Below are 19450 nucleotides of genomic sequence, written 5' to 3' on the forward strand. Positions count from 1 at the left end.
TCGACCTCAAATACAATCACCAGCGATCTGTTGCTCGGAATCCTTCGACGTCGTCGTGGTGCAAGCGGTTCTTCATCTCGCGGTCGTCTTCGTGAGCTAGTTGCTTGAGATGACATGACAAGTGTAGTATCTTGGCTATCCATATTCAAAGGCTAAAACAATAAGAACAAACTTGGGCTACTAACAAAGTTCTACGCTATCTTGGAGAGAATGACTACATCAACTATGGATTTTGGTGGTGCTCTCTCCTCTTTTCTGTTTTCTGGATGAGCAAGCTTCAGTAAGAAGCTATCATCGAACCGGCTTGGGTTTCTCAGGATATCGTCGATGAAACTCCTATACCTTTTGCGACGCATTCGCGAGATTTTCGGCCGGCTCCCATATTCGTTCATTAATATCGTAACCACTCCAATGCACAAAGTATTCTAATTTATCCTGTCTTTGCTGTGAATCCAGGACCTTTTCCACCTCGTATTCTTCGTGGTTCTCTATTTCTATGCTAGGTGGTGGACATTGTACTCTTCCAGGAAAAGACGATTCTCGATAAGGCTCCAACAAAGAAACATGAAAGACAGGATGTACCTTCATAGTAGCTGGTAACTCCAGACAATATGCTATAGGATTGATCTGCTTTTGGATAACAAATGGTCCCAATCTTCGATAGTCCAATTTGTCACATGGTCGCTTGGTCTTAATATTTCGTCAAAGCAGCCAAACTTTGTCTCCAATCGTGAATTTAGGTGCCTGATTCCGAAATTTATCCGCGGACGCATTGTAAGATTCTTGGGCAATTTGCAATTGAAGCTTCAATGTAGTTTGAAGCTGCGAAAGCTCCTTTACCAATCCTTCAGCTGCCGGATTGTTAATCGTTGACGAACTCCATAAGTCAAGCTTCGGATGGTATCCATAATTGGAAAAGAATGGCGTTTGTTGAGTTGACGCATGAAGGGTGTTGTTATATGCGAACTCGGCTAGCGGTAGATATGCGACCCAATCATCTTGTTGATAGTTGATGGTGCAACGTAAATATTGCTCTAAAACTTGATTCACCCGTTCTGTTTGGCCGTCCGTTTGAGGATGAAATGCCGAAGAAAGCTTGATATCCACCTTCAATATTTCAAAAAGAGATTCCCAAAACTTTGACACAAACTGGGTTCCTCGATCCGATACGATATCATCTGGTAGACCATGATATCGATACACATTATCAAGAAAGAGTCTTGCTGTGTCTTCGCTTGACGATGTCTTCTTGCAAGGGACAAAATGCGCCATCTTTGTAAGCCGGTCTACTACAACAAAAATACTGTCAAATGAATTCGATGGTGGTAGATCCGTAATAAAGTCCATGAAAACCGAAGACCATAGTCGGTGCGAAATAGGCAATGGCTGTAGAAGTCCATAAGGTCGATGTCGAGGGTTTTTGGATCTTGAACAATTGTCACAAGATACAACAAAATCTTTCACATCCTTCCACATTTGAGGCCACCAGAAATCGCGGGAAATAAGTTCCAAGGTCTTATTGAATCCAAAATGTCCCGCAGCTGGAAAGTCATGACAAGATTGAAGAACTCGGAGTCGTGTTGGCCCTTTTGGAATATACAACCACTCTTCGAAATATACTAGATCTCCTTCCATCTTGAATTTATCATCACTAGCATGTTGCTTGATATCAAGGGCTAGAGAATCTTCAATGGTTGCGGCCCGTACCTGGTCGAGGAAGTCAGCATCAATTGGTACAATAGCTGCGTTGAGCCGAAATTTCTCTGGCTTCAACAATGTCGTGCACTGTTGATCAAATGGTACATCTCCAGCCTTTGGCGCGAGATATGATCTCCTTGATAATGCATCGCACAACCATTGTTGCTTCCTAGGCCGATAAGTAATAACAAAGTCGAACTTGGATAGCGACATACTCCATTGAGTTTGACGCCGATTCAAAATCCGATCCGACATAAAATACTCCAAATTCTTGTGATCCGTATATACGGTCACTGGATGTGCAGTTCCTTCGAGAAAATGGCGCCACTCTTGGAAAGAATCTACTATAGCAAGGAGTTCCTTATCGTGGATCTCATAGTTGATCTCAGCAGTAGAGAATTTTCGAGAATAGAACGCAACTGGATGGAGCTTCTCATCTATGTCCATCTGTGAAAGTATAGCTCCCAAAGCAAAATCCGAAGCATCTGTCTCCAAATAAAAGGCCTTTGTAAAGTCCGGATGTACCAAGATTGGAGCTGTAGTAAATACCATCTTCAAATCTTGAAATGCTTTTTCTGCGATAGGTCCCCATTCGAGCTTGTCCTTACACGTTAACCGAATGAGGGGGGCAGCAACTTGAGAATAATTCTTGATGAAGATCCGATAGTAGTTAGCAAATCCAAGAAAACATTATACGTCCCTAACCGTCTTCGGAACTTCCCAAGACATGATTGCTTCCACCTTCTTTGGATCCATCTTCAAGCCTTCCGTAATCGCGATGAATTCCAAAAACTCCATCTCAGTTTGGTGAAATAAGCACTTCTCCAATTTGGCATAGAGTCCTCGCTCCCGTAGTTTTTTGAGTACCAGACGAATATGCTTCTCATGTTCTTCCTCGTTCTTAGAAAATATCAAAATATCATTTAGATAGATGACAACAAAATCGTCTAGATGCTCTCGAAAGATGTCATTCATCATGTATTGAAAGACCGCTGGAGCATTAGTAAGACCAAATGGCATGACATTGTATTCAAAATGGCCATACCTTGTTCGGAACGCTGTCTTCCATTCATCTCCTTCTTTAATTCGCACAAGGTTGTAAGCTCCCCTTAGGTCAATCTTTGTAAAGATCCTTGCACGCCGAAGTTGTTCTAGAAGACCAGAGATCAAAGGCAGTGGGTAGCGATTCTTTTTTGTCACCTTGTTGAGACCTCGATAGTCCACGCACATCCGTAGTGAGCCATCCTTCTTCTTCACAAATAAGATTGGTGCCCGAGCTGGCGACTTCGAATGATGGATGAAGTTCTTGGCTAGATTCTCGTCAATGTACTTCCGTAACTCAGTCAACTCCGTCTGCGACAAATTGTAGATTGGTCCAAAAGGTGGTTGTGCTCCTTCTTGCAATTCAATGGCACAGTCATAGGGTCGATGCTCTGGCAGCATATCAGCATTCTTCTTTTCAAAGACATCTTTGAATTCTTCATACTGCTTTGGAATAACCAAAGTCGGAGTTGCATCTTCTCGAGTCGAAGTTGCGAAGATGACAAGAGGTGTATTTTGCTTAGCTTCCTTCATGAAAGCCCTTGCACCTATAAACAAGGATTTGTTTCTAGACATTGTCTTGGCAGATTCCACCTTCAAGGAGTTTGTTGGAAATGTCACTTTCCGCAACTTCCAATCTATCAATGGATTATATCTATCAAGCCAAGATAGTGCTAAAATGATAGGACATGAAGGGGTCTTGATAACATTAAACACAATATTGCTCTCATGGTTTTCAAGACGTACCTTCAATGGTTTAGTTTCATGGATAACATTGCCCGAAGACAATGGTCGTCCGTCTATGACTTCTACATGGACAGGCTTAAGTTTCTTTACAAGAGAAATATTGTGAAGCTTGGCAAACTCTTCATCTATAAAGCAAGCGGATGCACCCGAGTCTAATAAAGCATCGACTTATAGTTCTTGAATACCCAGATGTAAAGGTACCATAAAACAATCTGAAGGTTGAGCTGAGAGAAAGGGACCTTGATTAATTTTGGATGTTGAGATGTCCAGCCGTACGGTCCCTATTGTGGCTGGGCGTCCTTGTTTTCCTGCATGCTTGTACTCCTGAGTCTTGTTGTTTGAGGCTTCTGTTTCTTTCGATAATCTACAGCTTTATGGCCCGCTTCTCCGCAATATAAACACAAGTTTTGTTCAAACCGTCGCTTCCTTTCCTCAGCTGTGAGGGGTTTGAAACGTACCACATCAATTTGCATGGGTTCAGGATCTGTGGAGTGATTCTCTGGACCTTTTGAAAATGTAGCAAATGCTCCATCATTTCTCTAGCCTGATCGTCTTTCTTGTCGTAATTCAAAGAGGCGGTTGTCACAAATAATTGCCTGAGATATAAGTTCTTCTAAAGTATCCGCCTTAGGCATGGTGATCAATAAGTTCTCGACATCATCTCTCAGTCCATATCGAAATCGTGTCATGAACGCCTTATCATTCCAATCAAGATCACATGTAAGCTGTTGAAATTCTGCAGCATAGATTGCAACAGAACGTGATCCTTGTCGCAGATTTTGTATCTTTCTTTCAGCCACTCTTTCTCGATCGCTATCTCCAAACGTAGCAGTAAGTCTCTCTATGAAAGCCTCTAGGTCATGCAATATTGGAGAATCCTTCTTCAATAGTGGAGCAAACCAAGAGCAAGCATTTCCTGATAGAAGAGTACTTATGAAAGCAACCTGGGTAAATCCATTCGGATAACGAGAAGGGTATAGGCGTAGGTAAAGCCGTACTTGTTGCACAAAACCTCGGAAGTTGGCTCTTGTTCCATCAAACTTGTCTGGCATACTCGCTTTTGGTTCTTTCGTACTAATCCTTGAAGTATCCATAGGGGTCGTATGTGACACATGTCTTGCTTCTCTCAGTCGAATAATCTCTTGTTGTAGGCTATGAATTTTGCGTCTAGCTTCTTCGGTCACTAGATCAATTTGAGGTTCTTTACTTGGATTGCGAAGAAATGCAATCTCCTTTCGTACACTATTCATAAGAGCTTGAAGATCTGCAAGAGTTGCCACTCTATTGTCTACTTGTGGAGATGCACTGTCTATGACCTGGTCTACTTCCATATTTAGAGAATAGATGGATTAAAATTTTGAGAGAAGAAGAAATTGCTAAGTCTCTTGGAGAAAATTGTAGCACTACCTGTCACTAAAACCTACTCGGAGAAAAGAAAAAAAACACTAAACGATTTCAGTTTTAGAGGAGGGTAATCCGCAACCTCTAAAAATGCCTCAATGCTTTCGAGAAGAGGGGTAATCCGCACTCTATCAAGAAGGCAAAGCTTTGAAATCGATGTTAACAGTCTTTTTTACTAGCTATGCTAAACAAAAAGAAGGAATTAATATCAGTCCAAGAGAGGGTAATCCGCAATCCTTAAACGCTCAAGTATCTATAAGGAAAGGGGTAGTCCACTCTCTGCCTCAAAGAACTAAGCTCTGATATTGTGATTGAGAAAATATCAGTTTAGAGGAAGGTAATCCGCAACCCCTAAAGCGCTAGAATACCTTCAAGAAGAGGGGTAATCCGCTCTCAAACAAGAAGGATTCAGCTCTGATATTAAGATAAAGGCAGTCTCGACAAACTGTCACGGACACAAAATACAAACTTGAAATCTAACAAGAAGTTCAAGAAGAAGTGGCAGAACTAGATTAAATAGATGAGTACAAGGACAACACCAGAAAGGTGAGCTAGAACTCCAAGAGATGTGTTGTCGAGACTGAAGAACTCTTCAGCCTCGACTCCTATATATACTACTGGCCTATGGTTCTAAGGAAGCGCATCAAGAAGCTTCCCAAGAACTATGAAGCTTCTCGAGCAACTACCCAAGAGTTAGGAAGCTTCTCAAGTAACTTCCTAGAATCTACTAGAATATTCTCAGAATCTTCTAGAGCCTTCTAAAGGAATCTTTAGGGAATCTTCAAAGAATCTTTAGAGAATCTTTGAAGAATATTCTGATAGAATATTCAAAGAATCTTCTGGAAGTTTCTAGAGACTTCTTTCTAGAAGGTTCTAGAAACTTGTCTCTAGAAAGGTCTAAGGACTATGTCCCTAACATACATGATGATTGCTCCTTATGGAATTTGTTCCTAGAAGGGAGAATAATATCATGAATATACATATGTATTCTAGTAAATATCTATATGATTAGACAGAAAGACGTAAAAGTAAATAAAAATAGATTAATTTCATAATATCTTCTAAAGAAGCTTTCTAAAAGCTTTATAGATATTGCTTTGACTTAACATGTGTTTGTAGTTGATTGATAGGTTAGAAACTTAGTCAATAAATTAATTATGTGTTGATAACTTGCAAAATAAGCCAGCTATGTGGCATACATATAGAAAACTTATCTTGCAAGTTAAGATACATGTCTTACAAAGTCAATATATTTTAGAGATCTTATAGGATATTGCCACATAGTTCCTACTTAAGAGTATATATAGAAGTAAGAATGAAGCCTTCTTCAGTCTTCTCAATACTTTTTTCATCTTTAATCTTGTTTCAAGTCTATCTAATCTTCTTGGTCTTGGCAATAGCCATTCTAATTCAATATTATATCATCTTTGAATGACTTGCTAATTCTTTTGAGTAATACAAGAATGCATCAAAGATTTCTTTCTTCAAGATTCATGTCTTTGATCTAAAATGAGCAAGTAAAAATGAAAATAAAATAAGTTATCTTGTAGAAGATATTATCTTAGGTAAGTTGCTAATGGTCAAAGGATTGACTCTTAATATATAGAAAAGACATCCTATGATATAGAAAGAGGTTAAGGACCAAGAATCAAAGTCAAGAAGATAAAGTATTATTTAGAAAATATTTGAAGACTAGATAAGAGTGATTAATGCTTGGCGTAAGATACCATCATGATTATTGAGATGCCAAAGGATCCTAGAACCATGTGTGTAAAAGTCAAAGAATAGAAGTTGTCTTTTAAGGCATCAACCACAATCTATAAGTATTGGGTGTTGGAAAAGAAAGACATCTTACTCCATATTTTCTTTGTGTGCAACCTTGCTAATATAAGTGTTATGTCTTTAAAGTTGTTTTTATTCTATAGTTATTTTTAAATTTTTATTTCTTAACTGAAAGTTTTGTAACAACTTGTGTAATTACTATTGCAAATTAGGATATTTCATAAAATAGATGCAACTTCCAAAAGAATTTATCTACACCTAATGAATACATACATACAATTAATGCAAGGAGGAGGAGGATGATTGACTCAAGACCATAGACAGATAGCTTCATGGATTATTAATATAAGTCAACCTCCATTGGGAGTGAATGAGTGAGTGACTGACTAATGGGAGAGAGAGGGAGGGAGCTTCATTGAGAGAGATAGAGGGTGCACTTCATGGAACCCTGTTTGTCTGCTAGGATGGATGAATTATCCACGTAACACGCTCCAATACGGTTCTCAATAATGCGAAACCACCCACCTGGCTGGGGGTGAGGGAGCGAGAGGGCGAGAGAGAGAGAGTTGAGAACTGGGTAGAGGTAGCCCGGTCGTCAGAAGGAAAGGATATCTATAGGACAGATAGACAAATAAACAGGGTCTCCCTTTCTCCCTTTCTCCCTCCCCCCCCCCCCCCCCCATTCCTCCCCTCCCCCCTTATTCCCTCATCAGAAGTGTGCTGATGCTTCCCCTTTTCGGTTGCTACATATTCCCCTTCTCTGTTCGGTTCCGCCAAGGTTCTTCACTCGAAGATCAGGCTGCTCCTGCTGCGCCACCTCTCCGTCCCCTTTCACCCATGATGCTCATGGCTCCCCTCGCTTCTCCTTCCCTGCTGTTGCCTTCCCCTTCTTACCTCCATTTCTAGCTTCCTTCCTTCCCTCCCTCCCCTTCCCTCTGATTCTCCGCGTTTCGTCTTCTCTCTCTCTGCAATTATGTCTCTTCCCATGCCCACCACGGTACCTATCCCACTCTCCATCCCACCATTCTATTCAAGTTCAATTCCCTTCAATGCTCGTTAATTTCACTGTTTCTATCGTTAATTGCCAATTTTGTCGCCATTATTGTTCAGATGCTACTGTCATTCCGCGCTTCTCCTGCATCTGTCACCAATGCTGCATCCTGCCATTGCCACAGCCACAGCCACCGATTCCTTATCAACACGTTTCGAGACATCGACCATGGATTACGAACTTCCCACCTCTCATCTGCATCTTCTTTTTCTAGCGCAGCTGTGTACTTGGATGATGTTGATATAGCAGCGGCTAGGACAGATTGTCAACAGCCGAATTCAAGTGGCATTGTAAATAGGAATGCTCCTCTAAATGACATCAAATGTGATGGAATGAGACCAGTGTTTGAGGCCCATGTATGTATCTCACACTTACCACTCGAAGCTATAAGATGCTTCCACTACATCAGTGGATTTACGCAACCTCTGATATGTCTTTCAACCATCTCGACCTATCATAGTCTGCTTTCTCGAATTGTTCTGTTACGAGATTTGCATTATGAGTATTTCAGCATTAAGAGGCGTTTATTGTCGATTCTTGATCCCGGTGCAGGGAAAGAGCAGTCGGAGGCGAGCCCTCTTGGCAGGAGGTTTGATGCCAGTTATGCTGCTGTCCTTCCCATCAACAAATATTGCAGGAACTGTAACTCCTGCAAAGATAGATCTATCCAAGGCTCCTACACACCCATTTGATGCTGGAGATGAGCGTCTTCGTGAAGCAGCCTCCCTTTTCCAAAAAGCCCTTTCGGCTCCCACGGTCAGCTTCATTCATGCTCATTTGGCATTCCAATCCATCACTGACACTAAAAAAATCTGTCAACATTAATTGATATGTAGATGAGGTATTTTCGCGTGGATGGAATCCTGATGATGCGATGTGGTTGAATGTGTTTGCAGGTGGAGGAAGAAGAGAGTTTGTGGACAGAAGTGATTGACAAGTACGGGAATCTTGATGCCGAATGGGTTTCGGACATTGTATCAAGAGCATGGGGTAATCGAGGAAACTCTCGCAGTCGTCAGGTATTTAGTATGTTGACTTAGGTTACAAGTGAATTTCTGCCGTTCATGCACCTAGCCAATAGTGTGGGCTTCACTTTCGTGTATGAATGCCTTACGGAGCTCAGAATCAAATGTGGGTAATAAAAATTATAGATGTAATTTGCTACAGTCAATCCACACGCTCAACTCGTAAGTATTTTCATGCAGGATAATCAACCATGACTTTAATGTCGGCCTTTTCTAATCAGCGTTCCGTTGGAGCAAAATTATTTTCTGGTACACGTGTTAACTTGATAGAACCATGATATGTGTGTAGGGAAAGATGGAGGAGGCTCTAGCAGATTTTGATCGATCCATTGAGCTGGCTCCGTAAGTTCTATCAATTTTGATTCTTTTCATTGCCGGCAGTATGTCTTTTTATGTAATTCCGATCTTTCAAAACTCGCAGATGCCCCAGCTGAGATGTCTGCTATCTTATGTCATCGTTGGTGGAGATATTTTTGTGACGACAGATATGCAGCAGATCCAGTATTGAACAGAGGTGTTACGTTGGAAAGCCTTGGACGCTATGAAGAGGCTGCTGCAGACTACGAGGCGGTGCTTCTTGCTCAACCGAACGATCCGGCTGCTTGGAATAATTTGGGCAACGTGAAGGTGCGAGATTTAGGTTATACTGAGATGTGCACTTTCATTTGTGTAGTTTTCTCGTCAGGTTCGTTGGGACGTCACATGAATTAATTACGCGTTTAGGAATACTCTTCAATTTGACAAATGAATTTGAGTAAACTCGTGTTTGGGAAGTAAAACGTATGACACAGGCAGCTTCAGGACTATGGGATGAGGCCTTGTCAAACTACCGCCGAGCTGTTCAAATTGCGCCAGAATTTTCTTTTGCAGCTGCTAACTACGCATTGGTACGATTTCTTTTCTTCTAGTTCAAATTGGGGTGCATTTGCTACAATTCAAACAGCCAACATCAAATATTGACCTTCTTTTTCTTTTTCTTTTTTTCATTTTTTTTTTTTTTTTTGTTACTTTTTAGATTCTCTATCAAGTTGGAAAAGAAAATGAAGCATTCAAGCAGTTTCGATCGCTTCTTCGAAAATACCCTGAGGTATGTTGATGCTAATTTCTGTAAAGGACCTGGATTTTCGTTGTGCTCATTTTGGAGTCATGAAGTTCAGAGACATAACTGGTTTTTGATTTAAGTCACATAAGAAGAAGTATATCTAGAATAAATACGCATGAGGTATCCGAATATTATTGAATACGAACGAGTCTAGTAGCAGGGGTATGAAGAATATAGCTGGTATAGTTCTCGCAATTTGTTAAAGTCATACTGGTAATTGTAACCAATGAAAATTTAAAAGAAGTATGGGTGATAATGGAACCCACTTTAAGCCCACAACCGGCATGTGATTTTATGTTAATTCTTCTGTCTTGTATTCCAGTTTCCAGATGTGAGGGCAGCGCTAGCGGTGACCTTATATGCTCAAGGTCTAACAGCTGAGGCAGAGACTAACTGGGGGCGAGTTGAAGTATTGCCCTTCGTTCCAAGTGTTCTGTTTTTATTTGAAATAAAACTACTTTATAGTGCAGAGAAGTTTTTCGTTTATAGAATGAATGTCTTAATCCATTCAATGTGTGACTGACCCGCATTGATTGGTTTTCAGGATTTAAGATACAGAGACCGAAATTGGGTTCGTAATACTCGGAAGTGGCCACCCCGACTTGTTAAGGCTCTAGAGGGATTTCTAGACGTGAAGGCAGTAGCTAAGTGATGTCTTAGGAGGAAGTCTGTTAATACTCATATGAACTGGTTAGAACATGCAGATTTGGTGCATATGTATATCTAGTACAACTTTTTCATATCATGATTTTGAGGGAATATTCTGCTTGTGTCATGATCACTCCCTCTCTTGTAACAGTAAATCTGCTGGGGTTTTCCCCATCTCCAAGAATTGTAAAAATGTAACAGAATTCAGGCGTTGCGTGCTCAATGTTTTGGTCTTTCTCTTAAAACTGCGATGGATTGATGCACGGTTTATGTTGTTCATCTATGTGAAAATATAAGACCATTCAGAACTTCCATGTGGAATTAATTCAGAACTTGACGTGGAAGTTAGCCAGTATCCAATCTCTACCGTATTCAACAAAGATAATGATATTACACTATTTCTGAGAGGGAATCGATTCTCCGATAATTTAAAACGATAATCTGCTGAAGGAACAATCTGCAATATTTATCCCCTGAATTGCCTATTTTTGCATGCACAGCGCTCAAACTGTTCTTTCAAGTGTCAACACCTCCCATCTTGTCAACACTCTGCTCCATCTTCATCAATACATCTTTTGCATTGTAGTATACCTTGTTATTTGCCGACGATCTCGACAATTACCCTAGTTCAATAAGTTCATCGCAGACGATGCCATAACAGGGCAATCATTGTTAATAACACAAGCATCACAGAGTCTGAGCCAGACTGATTCTTTCAAATGATAAAACTCGATCAGAGCATCGACATTAATGACCAAGTCTCTAGAAAACAGTAGTCAAGCAACAATCCATGTTGGAAAGACAGAGGAGGGTCGTCTTATCCAATGGACAATTAATTCCATTCCTCTGGTGGCTGCATCTATCGAGGAATCAGCAAATGTCCGATGGCAAGAAGCCACAATGGAGAAGATAAGTCTTATTGGAGACCCCTTTAATCAAACCTAATGTATACTGCAGCGTGGAAGGCAAGATTATTTCATCCGTTCAGTTCATCCATCTAATCATGCAAGTCACATTGAATTTGGTCGATATAGTTTATTTTCTTGGTCTTTGATATTATCTGAATATGTATATATATATATATATAAATATAGATGTAAATATATATAAATATAGATGTAAATATATTTTAAAATTTTTCAATAGGTGTTCACTTTACATTTTTTTCTATAAAAATTAGACTTACCTTTGAAAAATAAATGGAAAATGATATTTAAATCAAAGCTAAAGTTGATTTATAAATTGTTTCACTATGTTCATGTAGTATATCTTGAGAGTGAAAGTGTTAAAAAGAAAGTCCTTGTAAAAAGAAAGCATATTAGATGGTGTCTATCGTTCTTTCATGGTGGCACTGCAATCAATCCTTGTGGCCATTTCCAAAGAAGATAGGCAAACAAATGAAAGGATTAAATCTTTTTTCTTTTACCTGAAGCCCATTTGCTGCTCAATGGGACGGCCCTGAAAAGTAGTAACTGAATCCACAACAAACCAGAAAGATCGACAGCTCACCCTATATCATCTGAAGGATGATGAGCTGGGGATGACGTGGATGCTGAGTCATATGCCCCATATTTTCTCCGATGATATTCATTCCACACCGATCCTTTCCTTTCTCTTCCCCACAATATGTAAGCATGTAATAAATCAATCATGCGTTGTTTCTCGTTGTTGATGTACATATTATTACTCTTATTATTATTTCTTTTTTCTTTCTCTTTCGTGAACAGGATGACGCTCTGCCTTTCAGGTGGTGAAAAAGGTTTTGGATACTCTATGAAAATGACAAAGAAGAAGATTCTAAATGTAAGCTTGAAGAATCAATTGATTATATTGACTTAGAAAAACGTGGCAAAACAGGAGGAATGTGCGTGAAGAAGAAGAATTTATAGAATAATGGTGGTATGAGGGAAGGAGAATGATTCAGCCAGTAAGTATGGTGGGGTGGGGGGGGGGGGTGGGGGCTGCTGCTCTAGGTGAAGGAAGTATTCCACATCACATCACTTCACATCCCTCACTCCCTCCCTCGATCTCTCTCTCCCTTGCCGACTTTCCACCGTGGCGATGGCGACGACTCCGACGCGAGGGAGAGCGCTTCCTATGTGGCGCTGCTGATGGATGACTCATTCTTCTTCGTCTTCTTCTTATCTCTCTCAGGTCCCCCTCCTCCCTACCTTTTCTGCGCTTCCAGGGGATCCGATCTGACTGACTGACTGACTTACAGAAAGACATTGTAGACTATATTCTTAGATTCGTTTACGGCACTCTGTGCCACCGCTGCTTCCCGTGACCCGGCTCGTCGACTTGTGCATTGGGCTTCCGTGTCTGGTTGGTCTCGTGCTCTCATCCCTCTTCAGATCGTCTGTGACTGCCTCATCACCACGGCTGCATAGTCGATCGCGAGCCGGTGGATCTGTTAGTATCCCTTGTTATTCATCTTCATTCTCCGATGTAGAGTGTTTCTATAAGGGTATGACTATATGGTTGTGTCGTCAGCTGGCTCATAGCGCTTACGAACTGACGTGTTGAATTCAGGTGGGTTGGGTCGGAAGTGTTCGAAGAGGAGCTGAATCTACTTTATGTTTCGAAGCATCACTCTTCCGTGTCTGTGTGCCATTCTCTTTTTGTCTCTCTTACATTGTTACTTGTTGTACCTCAAGGATTTTCCATGTAGCTCTTGTCTGGATGCCTGCATTACACCTCGGATTACACAGGATCTGGATGGGTTTTGATTGTGAAATCTCATGGCAGGATGTCTGGTTCATTGGAATGCTGCAGGATCTTGACTCCATTGTTGCAACATAGCTGTTCATCACTGCAATTAATAGGACAGAATATTGTGTGATGGACTTTTAGATTGACACTCAAATCGCTTCCTTACATTTTAGGGTTACGATTTCCAAGTTTTTTTTTTTTTTTTTTTTTTTGTTAAATTAATCAAGGGACCGTCTCGATCAGAAAGACCGAAAATCTACAAGCTGCTTCGCGACCTCGCATCAAGTTCAACTTAATGTCTTGTCGGACAGTGGATGTGTGCATCTTGATTGGTTTGAGGCTCGGTGAATATATAACGATGATTCTGTGCAAGAATTAGCGGTGAAAAGATGTAGCCTGACAATATGAGACTTTTGCTTCAGAGCTTGTATGCGAGGTACAACATGGGCGATGGGTGCTTGCAGCATAGCAACTGTATCCTTGATGATAGCAGCAATGGCAGGAGCAGCAGAGTTTTGAACAGGATTGCAGTCCCGAAGTAGCTTCGCAGCTGCTGCAGCACTTCACCTATGACCAAGTAGCAGAAAGTGCATCCCCAGGTCTCATTTTTAGAGATCCAGGCTGCAGGGCGAAACCAGAGCAGAGCAGAGTCAGGAGGGAGAGCAATGGGAGGTGAAGTAGCCAAGGATCTGACGGCGGGCACCTTTGCGGGGGCCGCGCAGCTATTGGTTGGGCATCCCTTCGACACCATCAAGGTGAAGCTGCAGAGTCAGGGAGCTCCAGCACCAGGTCGCCCTGCAAAGTATGCGGGTGCTGTGGATGCCGTGAGGAAAATACTGGCTGAGGAAGGTACGAAAGGATTGTACAAAGGCATGGGTGCTCCCCTCGCTACTGTGGCAGTATCCAATGCCGTGCTCTTCTGCGCTCGAGGCCAGATGGAGACCCTGTTGCGAGACCATCCTGGGCAGCATCTGGACGTGGGCCAGCAAATAATAGCTGGAGCAGGCGCAGGCATGGCGGTCTCCTTTGTCGCATGCCCAACGGAACTCGTCAAGTGCAAATTGCAAGCCCAGAGCGCGTTGGCAGCCGCCGGTGTGGAGAACGTTGCGGTGCACCGGCACCATTACAAAGGTCCCATGGATGTGGTCAAGCAGGTCCTGCGGAACGAAGGTGGCATCTTTGGCTTGTTCAAAGGCCTCATTCCTACTCTCTTACGCGAGGTATTTTACATCAGCATTACTAAAGTTGAAGATTGGCTCAGTTACAAATTCTGTCATAGCTGGGGATAAACTCAGCAGAATGTTTGTTGCTCTGGGTGGACGATTACAGGTGCCTGGGAATGCGGCGATGTTTGGAGCTTACCAAGCGACGAAGCAAATGTTAGCAGGCGGCAAAGACACTTCTCAACTGGGAAAGGGGTCGCAAATCCTGGCGGGTGGGGTGGCAGGAGCCACATTCTGGATATCCGTACATCCAACTGACGTTATCAAGAGTGTCATCCAGGTCGACGATCATCGGCATCCCAAATACGCAGGCACCGTGGACGCATTTCGGAAAGTGTATGCTGCAGAGAGTGTGAAGGGGTTGTACCGTGGATTCGGCCCTGCTATGGCCCGCAGCGTCCCTGCCAATGCTGCTTGCTTTGTTGCCTATGAAATGGTTAGCGAGGCCCTCAGTTGAACTTGTCAATCCTCTTCTGTAGAAGCACGAATGAACCTTCACACCGTTTTGCTACACCAGTCAGAAACTGGATTAGGCAGGGGTTTGATCTCTCATTTTTTTAATCCCCCCCCTCCCCCTAGACCCCCAGAAGTACATTCTTATGCGGCGGAGGAATGCACCACTCGCCTGGTGGTATGAACCATCCATCAATGGTAGAAGGCAGACTTTCATTTATGAGTGTCCAGTTTTGTCTGGAATACAGGAAATTGGAATTCGGACTTGAATTTTCTACTCTCCTTCACGTTAACATTCGTCTAGTCATTTCAAAGTGCGGTGTACAATCATTAATTTTCTTTCATGTCAGCAATGTCTAAATACTTGATGGCATAAGAAGGTTCTCATTTTGATCTCATAGATCTCAAATATTATTTGGTGGATTCTTAACTATTAAGATTGTGAGTTTAAGACTTTATAGAAAGACTTTGATAATGTCTTTTTGTGTTATTAAAGGATTTTCACTTACCTTACATGTATTGTGAAATAAATGGTTTGAATGAGTAGGAGATTTTGATAGTAAGGTTCTTTATAATGCACATACTTATTAAAAGCTTGAAAACTTGAATTGAGAGTGTTTTGAGTAAAAAATTACTCCATTTTTTACAAAAAGATATTCTAAAATTCTACTAGTATCAAATTGATTTGGTATTTTTAAGCACATAGAGACTCTTTTTTGATATTTTTGTTAAAGCTCTTTTTAGACATGGCTTTTAGTGAGGGTGAAGGTTTGAGAATGATTGAGAAGTTTAGAAAGGATAATTTCTACCATTTGAAGGTCAAAATAGAACTTTTATTGGCATCTTTAGAGCTTTCGAACATTGTAAATGAAAGTAAAGAGCTTCCAAGCATACATGCAAATGCTAAGGAAAAAAGAACTTTAAAAGATGTGAAAAGAAGGCTTTTGGCATAATTTCTACTAATTTGGATGAAGCCAATTTTTCTTACATTATCTCTTACAAAAGACTAGCAAAAATATGAAAGATTCTTTATAATATATATAAAAGCAAGAACTTATTCAACATCATCTTTACAAGGAGGAAATTCTTTACTTATAAGATGGAAGAAGGTAAAGTTCTCATAGCTTATATCAATAAGATAAAGGCTCTTTCAAATCAACTAGCAATTACTAACAAGCCTTTAAAAGAGAGAAATATTTTCATGACCTTAGTTATGAGCCATCTTAAGTCTTATAATTACCTCATTGTGGCATTAAAGTCCATTAAATTAAAGAAACTTATAATGGACTATTTAACAACAAGACTTATTGATGAAGTAATGAAAAGGAAAGAAAAAGAGCCTTAAAGTGAAGATTCGGCTTTTCTTTCAAGACAAGGTAAGGGAGGCTACTCTAATCAATATAATAATGTGAAAACTTACTTCATTTGTCAAAAATCACGTCACTTTGCACAAAACTGCTACAAGATAAAAAAAAAAAAAAAAAAAAAAAAAAAAAAAGATAAAAAAGTACCAATAATATACATGAGTAATTTAAAAGACATAATTTTATATTTATGGCAAGTTAAAGTACTTCTATGGCTGCTATATCTAAGTGGATTGTTGATTTAGATGCCACCAAATACATGACTCCAAGCAAATGTTTATTTGATACTTATGAAGAAATTTCAACAATAAATATTTTTATAAGAGACAATGGCATGGTACAAGCTATTAGAATGGACTCTATTATAGTGGAGATTGTTGTGAAAGTATAAGCAAAGAAGATCAAATTGAGGAACATCTTATATGTATCAAAGATCAAGATAAGCCTCTTTTTTAGAGAGTAAACTAGTTTCATATGGTTGTAAGGTATAAGTTGATAAGAATGGATGCTTTCTACAAATATTGGATAAAAAAATATTGCCAAAGGTTTTAGAAATGGCAATCTCTACTTTACCAAGTGTAAGAAATTGAATAGAATTAAAGTAGCCACGTTTGCTGAGTTTTCACATGATCAAGATAAATTTGGCATTTGACATAGATGCTTTAATCATTTGAATGCCAAGAGCATAAAGAAACTCTAATCCATGGTAAGTGGCTTGAATCTTGATTAATTTAGCCACAATACTATGATACTCGCTTGTAAAGGTTGTATCTAAGACAAACAACAAAGGGCCTCATTTCCAAAGGAATTTGTAATATATGCAAGGAAGTTATTAGAGATTATATATTTGGATGTTTGTGGACCAATGAAGACACCATCAATTAAAAAAATAAGATATTTTGTCACATTTGTTGATGGTTTTTGAAAGAAGATGTAGATTTTCATTGTCATATCCAAGTCAGAGTATTTTTAAGGTTTAAGGAATTTAAGGCATTTGTGAAAAAATAATGTAGGTACAAGTTTAAGTTGTTATACATAAACAATGGAGGTGAATATTTATCAAAGTATTTTGATGACTTCTTAAAGATTCAATGTATTGTAAGACAAACACCTATTCCTTACATTCTACAAAAAAATGGAGTTGCTAAAAGAGTAAATTGAACCATTATAAAGATAGCAAAAAATATGCTACATGCACAATGCCTTAAATATGAATTTTGGATAAAATTCATAGTAAATGTGATATATATAAGGAATAGGTACCCTACAAGTGCACTCACATCAATGACTTCAGAAGAAGTATAGAATGACAAGAAACCTTGTGTTTTATACATAAAGACTTTTTGATTCATCATTCATGTAAAGATATCAAATTTTATGAGATTCAAACTTGATGTAAAAGATATAAAATGTATATTTGTTAGATATTGTAAAGATACCAAGGTATATAGGCTTATGTATTTTAAATCCAAAAATATCATCAAAAGTCGTGATGTAGAATTTTTAGAGTATAAAAATACCTGTGAGATATATTCAAGTGGAAGTAGTGGTATATTTATAGATAAATCTTTAATTTCAGCAAAAAAAGAAGATAAAGATGATGACAAAGAAGATGGTCGAAGTGTGAATGAAGGTAAAAAGGTAATGAAGATAAAAGAAAAGGCCTCTACAATTTCTAGGACCAATATTAAAGATATTGAAGATTATGATGATGATGACGATAATGAAGAATACCAACCTTTGAATGAAAAAAGACAAGCTTTAAAGTAGAAGAAACTAAGAAGAGAGTATGGAATGTAAAAAGATGAATCTTCTTCAAATGTAAAGAGATATTCTTTGAAAGAAAGAAGACCAGAAGGTGAATGATAAAAGAACCATATCTTTCCTCAAGTAAGTGAAAAATATGCCAAAGTAGCAATTCTTGCTAGTTTATTGAATTTGTGTGATGTAATGAAGTCCACGGATACTATGAAGTAAGAGAAGGCTATAGAAGAAGAGTACAAATCACTTATGGATAATGGAATATGAAAATTGATTCAACTTCTACTAAATCAATCTTTTATTAGTTGTAAATGGGTGTTTAGAACCAAAAGAGATACAATAGGCAATATTATGAGATATAAGGCAAGATTAATTACCAAAGGCTATTCAAAAGTTTTTAATATTGATTTCAATAGAATATTTGTTTTTATAGCCAAATTCACTACTATTAGAATTATTGTGGCAATTGGAGCAATAATGGACTTTGAAATGCATCAAATAGAGGTGAAGATGGTATTTTTAAATAAAAAGTTGAAAGAAGACATCTACATGGATCTATTTCAAAAATTTATTGAAGAAGGCAAATAAAACCATATTTTTAAGTTGAAGAAATCTTTATATGGACTAAAATAATTCCTAAAGGCTTAGTACCAACTTATTGATATATTCTTTGTGAAATAAGACTAAATTTTCTTAAAGATCTAAAATCCTTCTAATCTATAATAATATAAATTCCATCACAAAATAAGACAAAATGGACAAGAATAAAACTGAACAAAACTCAATAAAATAGAATATAAATGATAAAATACAACAAATAGAAATAGAATAGAATATATATATATATATATATATATATATATATATATCAAATTTTACTAAGAAAAAATGACCAAAGCTATACCTGACTGATCAGTCTTATTTATACTTTGTCCAAGAATTTTGAGCTTTTTAGAATATTTTTAATGGTAGATTCTATCAAAATAACTATCTTTTTAGAAGATTTTAGAGGTGGATTCTATCTTAATAATTGCCCTCTTAAAAGACTTTAGAGGTGGATTCTACTTGTATAACCAACTTTAATTCTTTTAAGATGTTCTATGGTGGATTCCATATGAACCACCAACTTGACTTCAATTCTAAAATTTTCTAGAGACTTCTCAAAAATAGCCCTAATTACCTATTTCTATACATCAATATTATAATTATCTTATCCATGCCTTGTTAGAATTAATCCCCTTCCACTAATGAAAAACATCCTTATTTTGCTCTCGATAGTACTTCTAGATTGTTTCTTGATAATAAATGAGGTCTTGTATAAGTTTTCATATTGCATTGTAGATGAAATAGTCTTTCTAAAGGACCTTATATTAAAGTTGCAGACATCCATTGCCTTAACAAAGGTAGCAATGCTTCAAAATATTATCCAATTTATACTCTTG

At 38.8% G+C, this 19450-nt stretch overlaps 2 protein-coding genes across 6 annotated transcripts; both read left to right on the plus strand.

The window, feature by feature from the left end:
* The first annotated feature begins 7380 nt into the window (after window positions 1-7380).
* LOC112284835 (uncharacterized) lies at window positions 7381-10718 on the plus strand. The gene is made up of 10 exons (XM_024525124.2): window positions 7381-7666; window positions 7780-8076; window positions 8273-8476; window positions 8617-8739; window positions 9035-9087; window positions 9231-9372; window positions 9537-9632; window positions 9761-9832; window positions 10170-10256; window positions 10392-10718. The coding sequence occupies exons 1-10, from the start codon at window positions 7643-7645 to the stop codon at window positions 10497-10499; spliced, it is 1206 nt and encodes a 401-aa protein (XP_024380892.1). The 5' UTR covers window positions 7381-7642; the 3' UTR covers window positions 10500-10718.
* Window positions 10719-12517: 1799 nt separating this feature from the next.
* LOC112284836 (mitochondrial carnitine/acylcarnitine carrier-like protein) lies at window positions 12518-15176 on the plus strand. Of its 5 annotated transcripts, XM_024525131.3 has the most exons (4): window positions 12664-12820; window positions 13028-13096; window positions 13630-14427; window positions 14537-15176. In XM_024525131.3, exons 3-4 carry the CDS (start codon window positions 13873-13875, stop codon window positions 14885-14887), a joined length of 906 nt encoding a protein of 301 aa, XP_024380899.1. In that variant the 5' UTR covers window positions 12664-12820; window positions 13028-13096; window positions 13630-13872; the 3' UTR covers window positions 14888-15176. The 5 variants fall into 5 exon arrangements, with proteins under 5 accessions (XP_024380893.1, XP_024380899.1, XP_024380900.1 ...); XM_024525125.3 differs by lacking the exons at window positions 12664-12820; window positions 13028-13096 and adding an exon at window positions 12518-12649; XM_024525132.3 differs by lacking the exon at window positions 13028-13096 and having other exon boundaries at window positions 12665-12820.
* Window positions 15177-19450: the final 4274 nt, after the last annotated feature.

The sequence above is a fragment of the Physcomitrium patens genome, chromosome 7, assembly GCF_059467195.1.
Source record: "Physcomitrium patens ecotype Gransden chromosome 7, ASM5946719v1, whole genome shotgun sequence".
Classification (NCBI taxonomy): Eukaryota; Viridiplantae; Streptophyta; class Bryopsida; order Funariales; family Funariaceae; genus Physcomitrium; species Physcomitrium patens.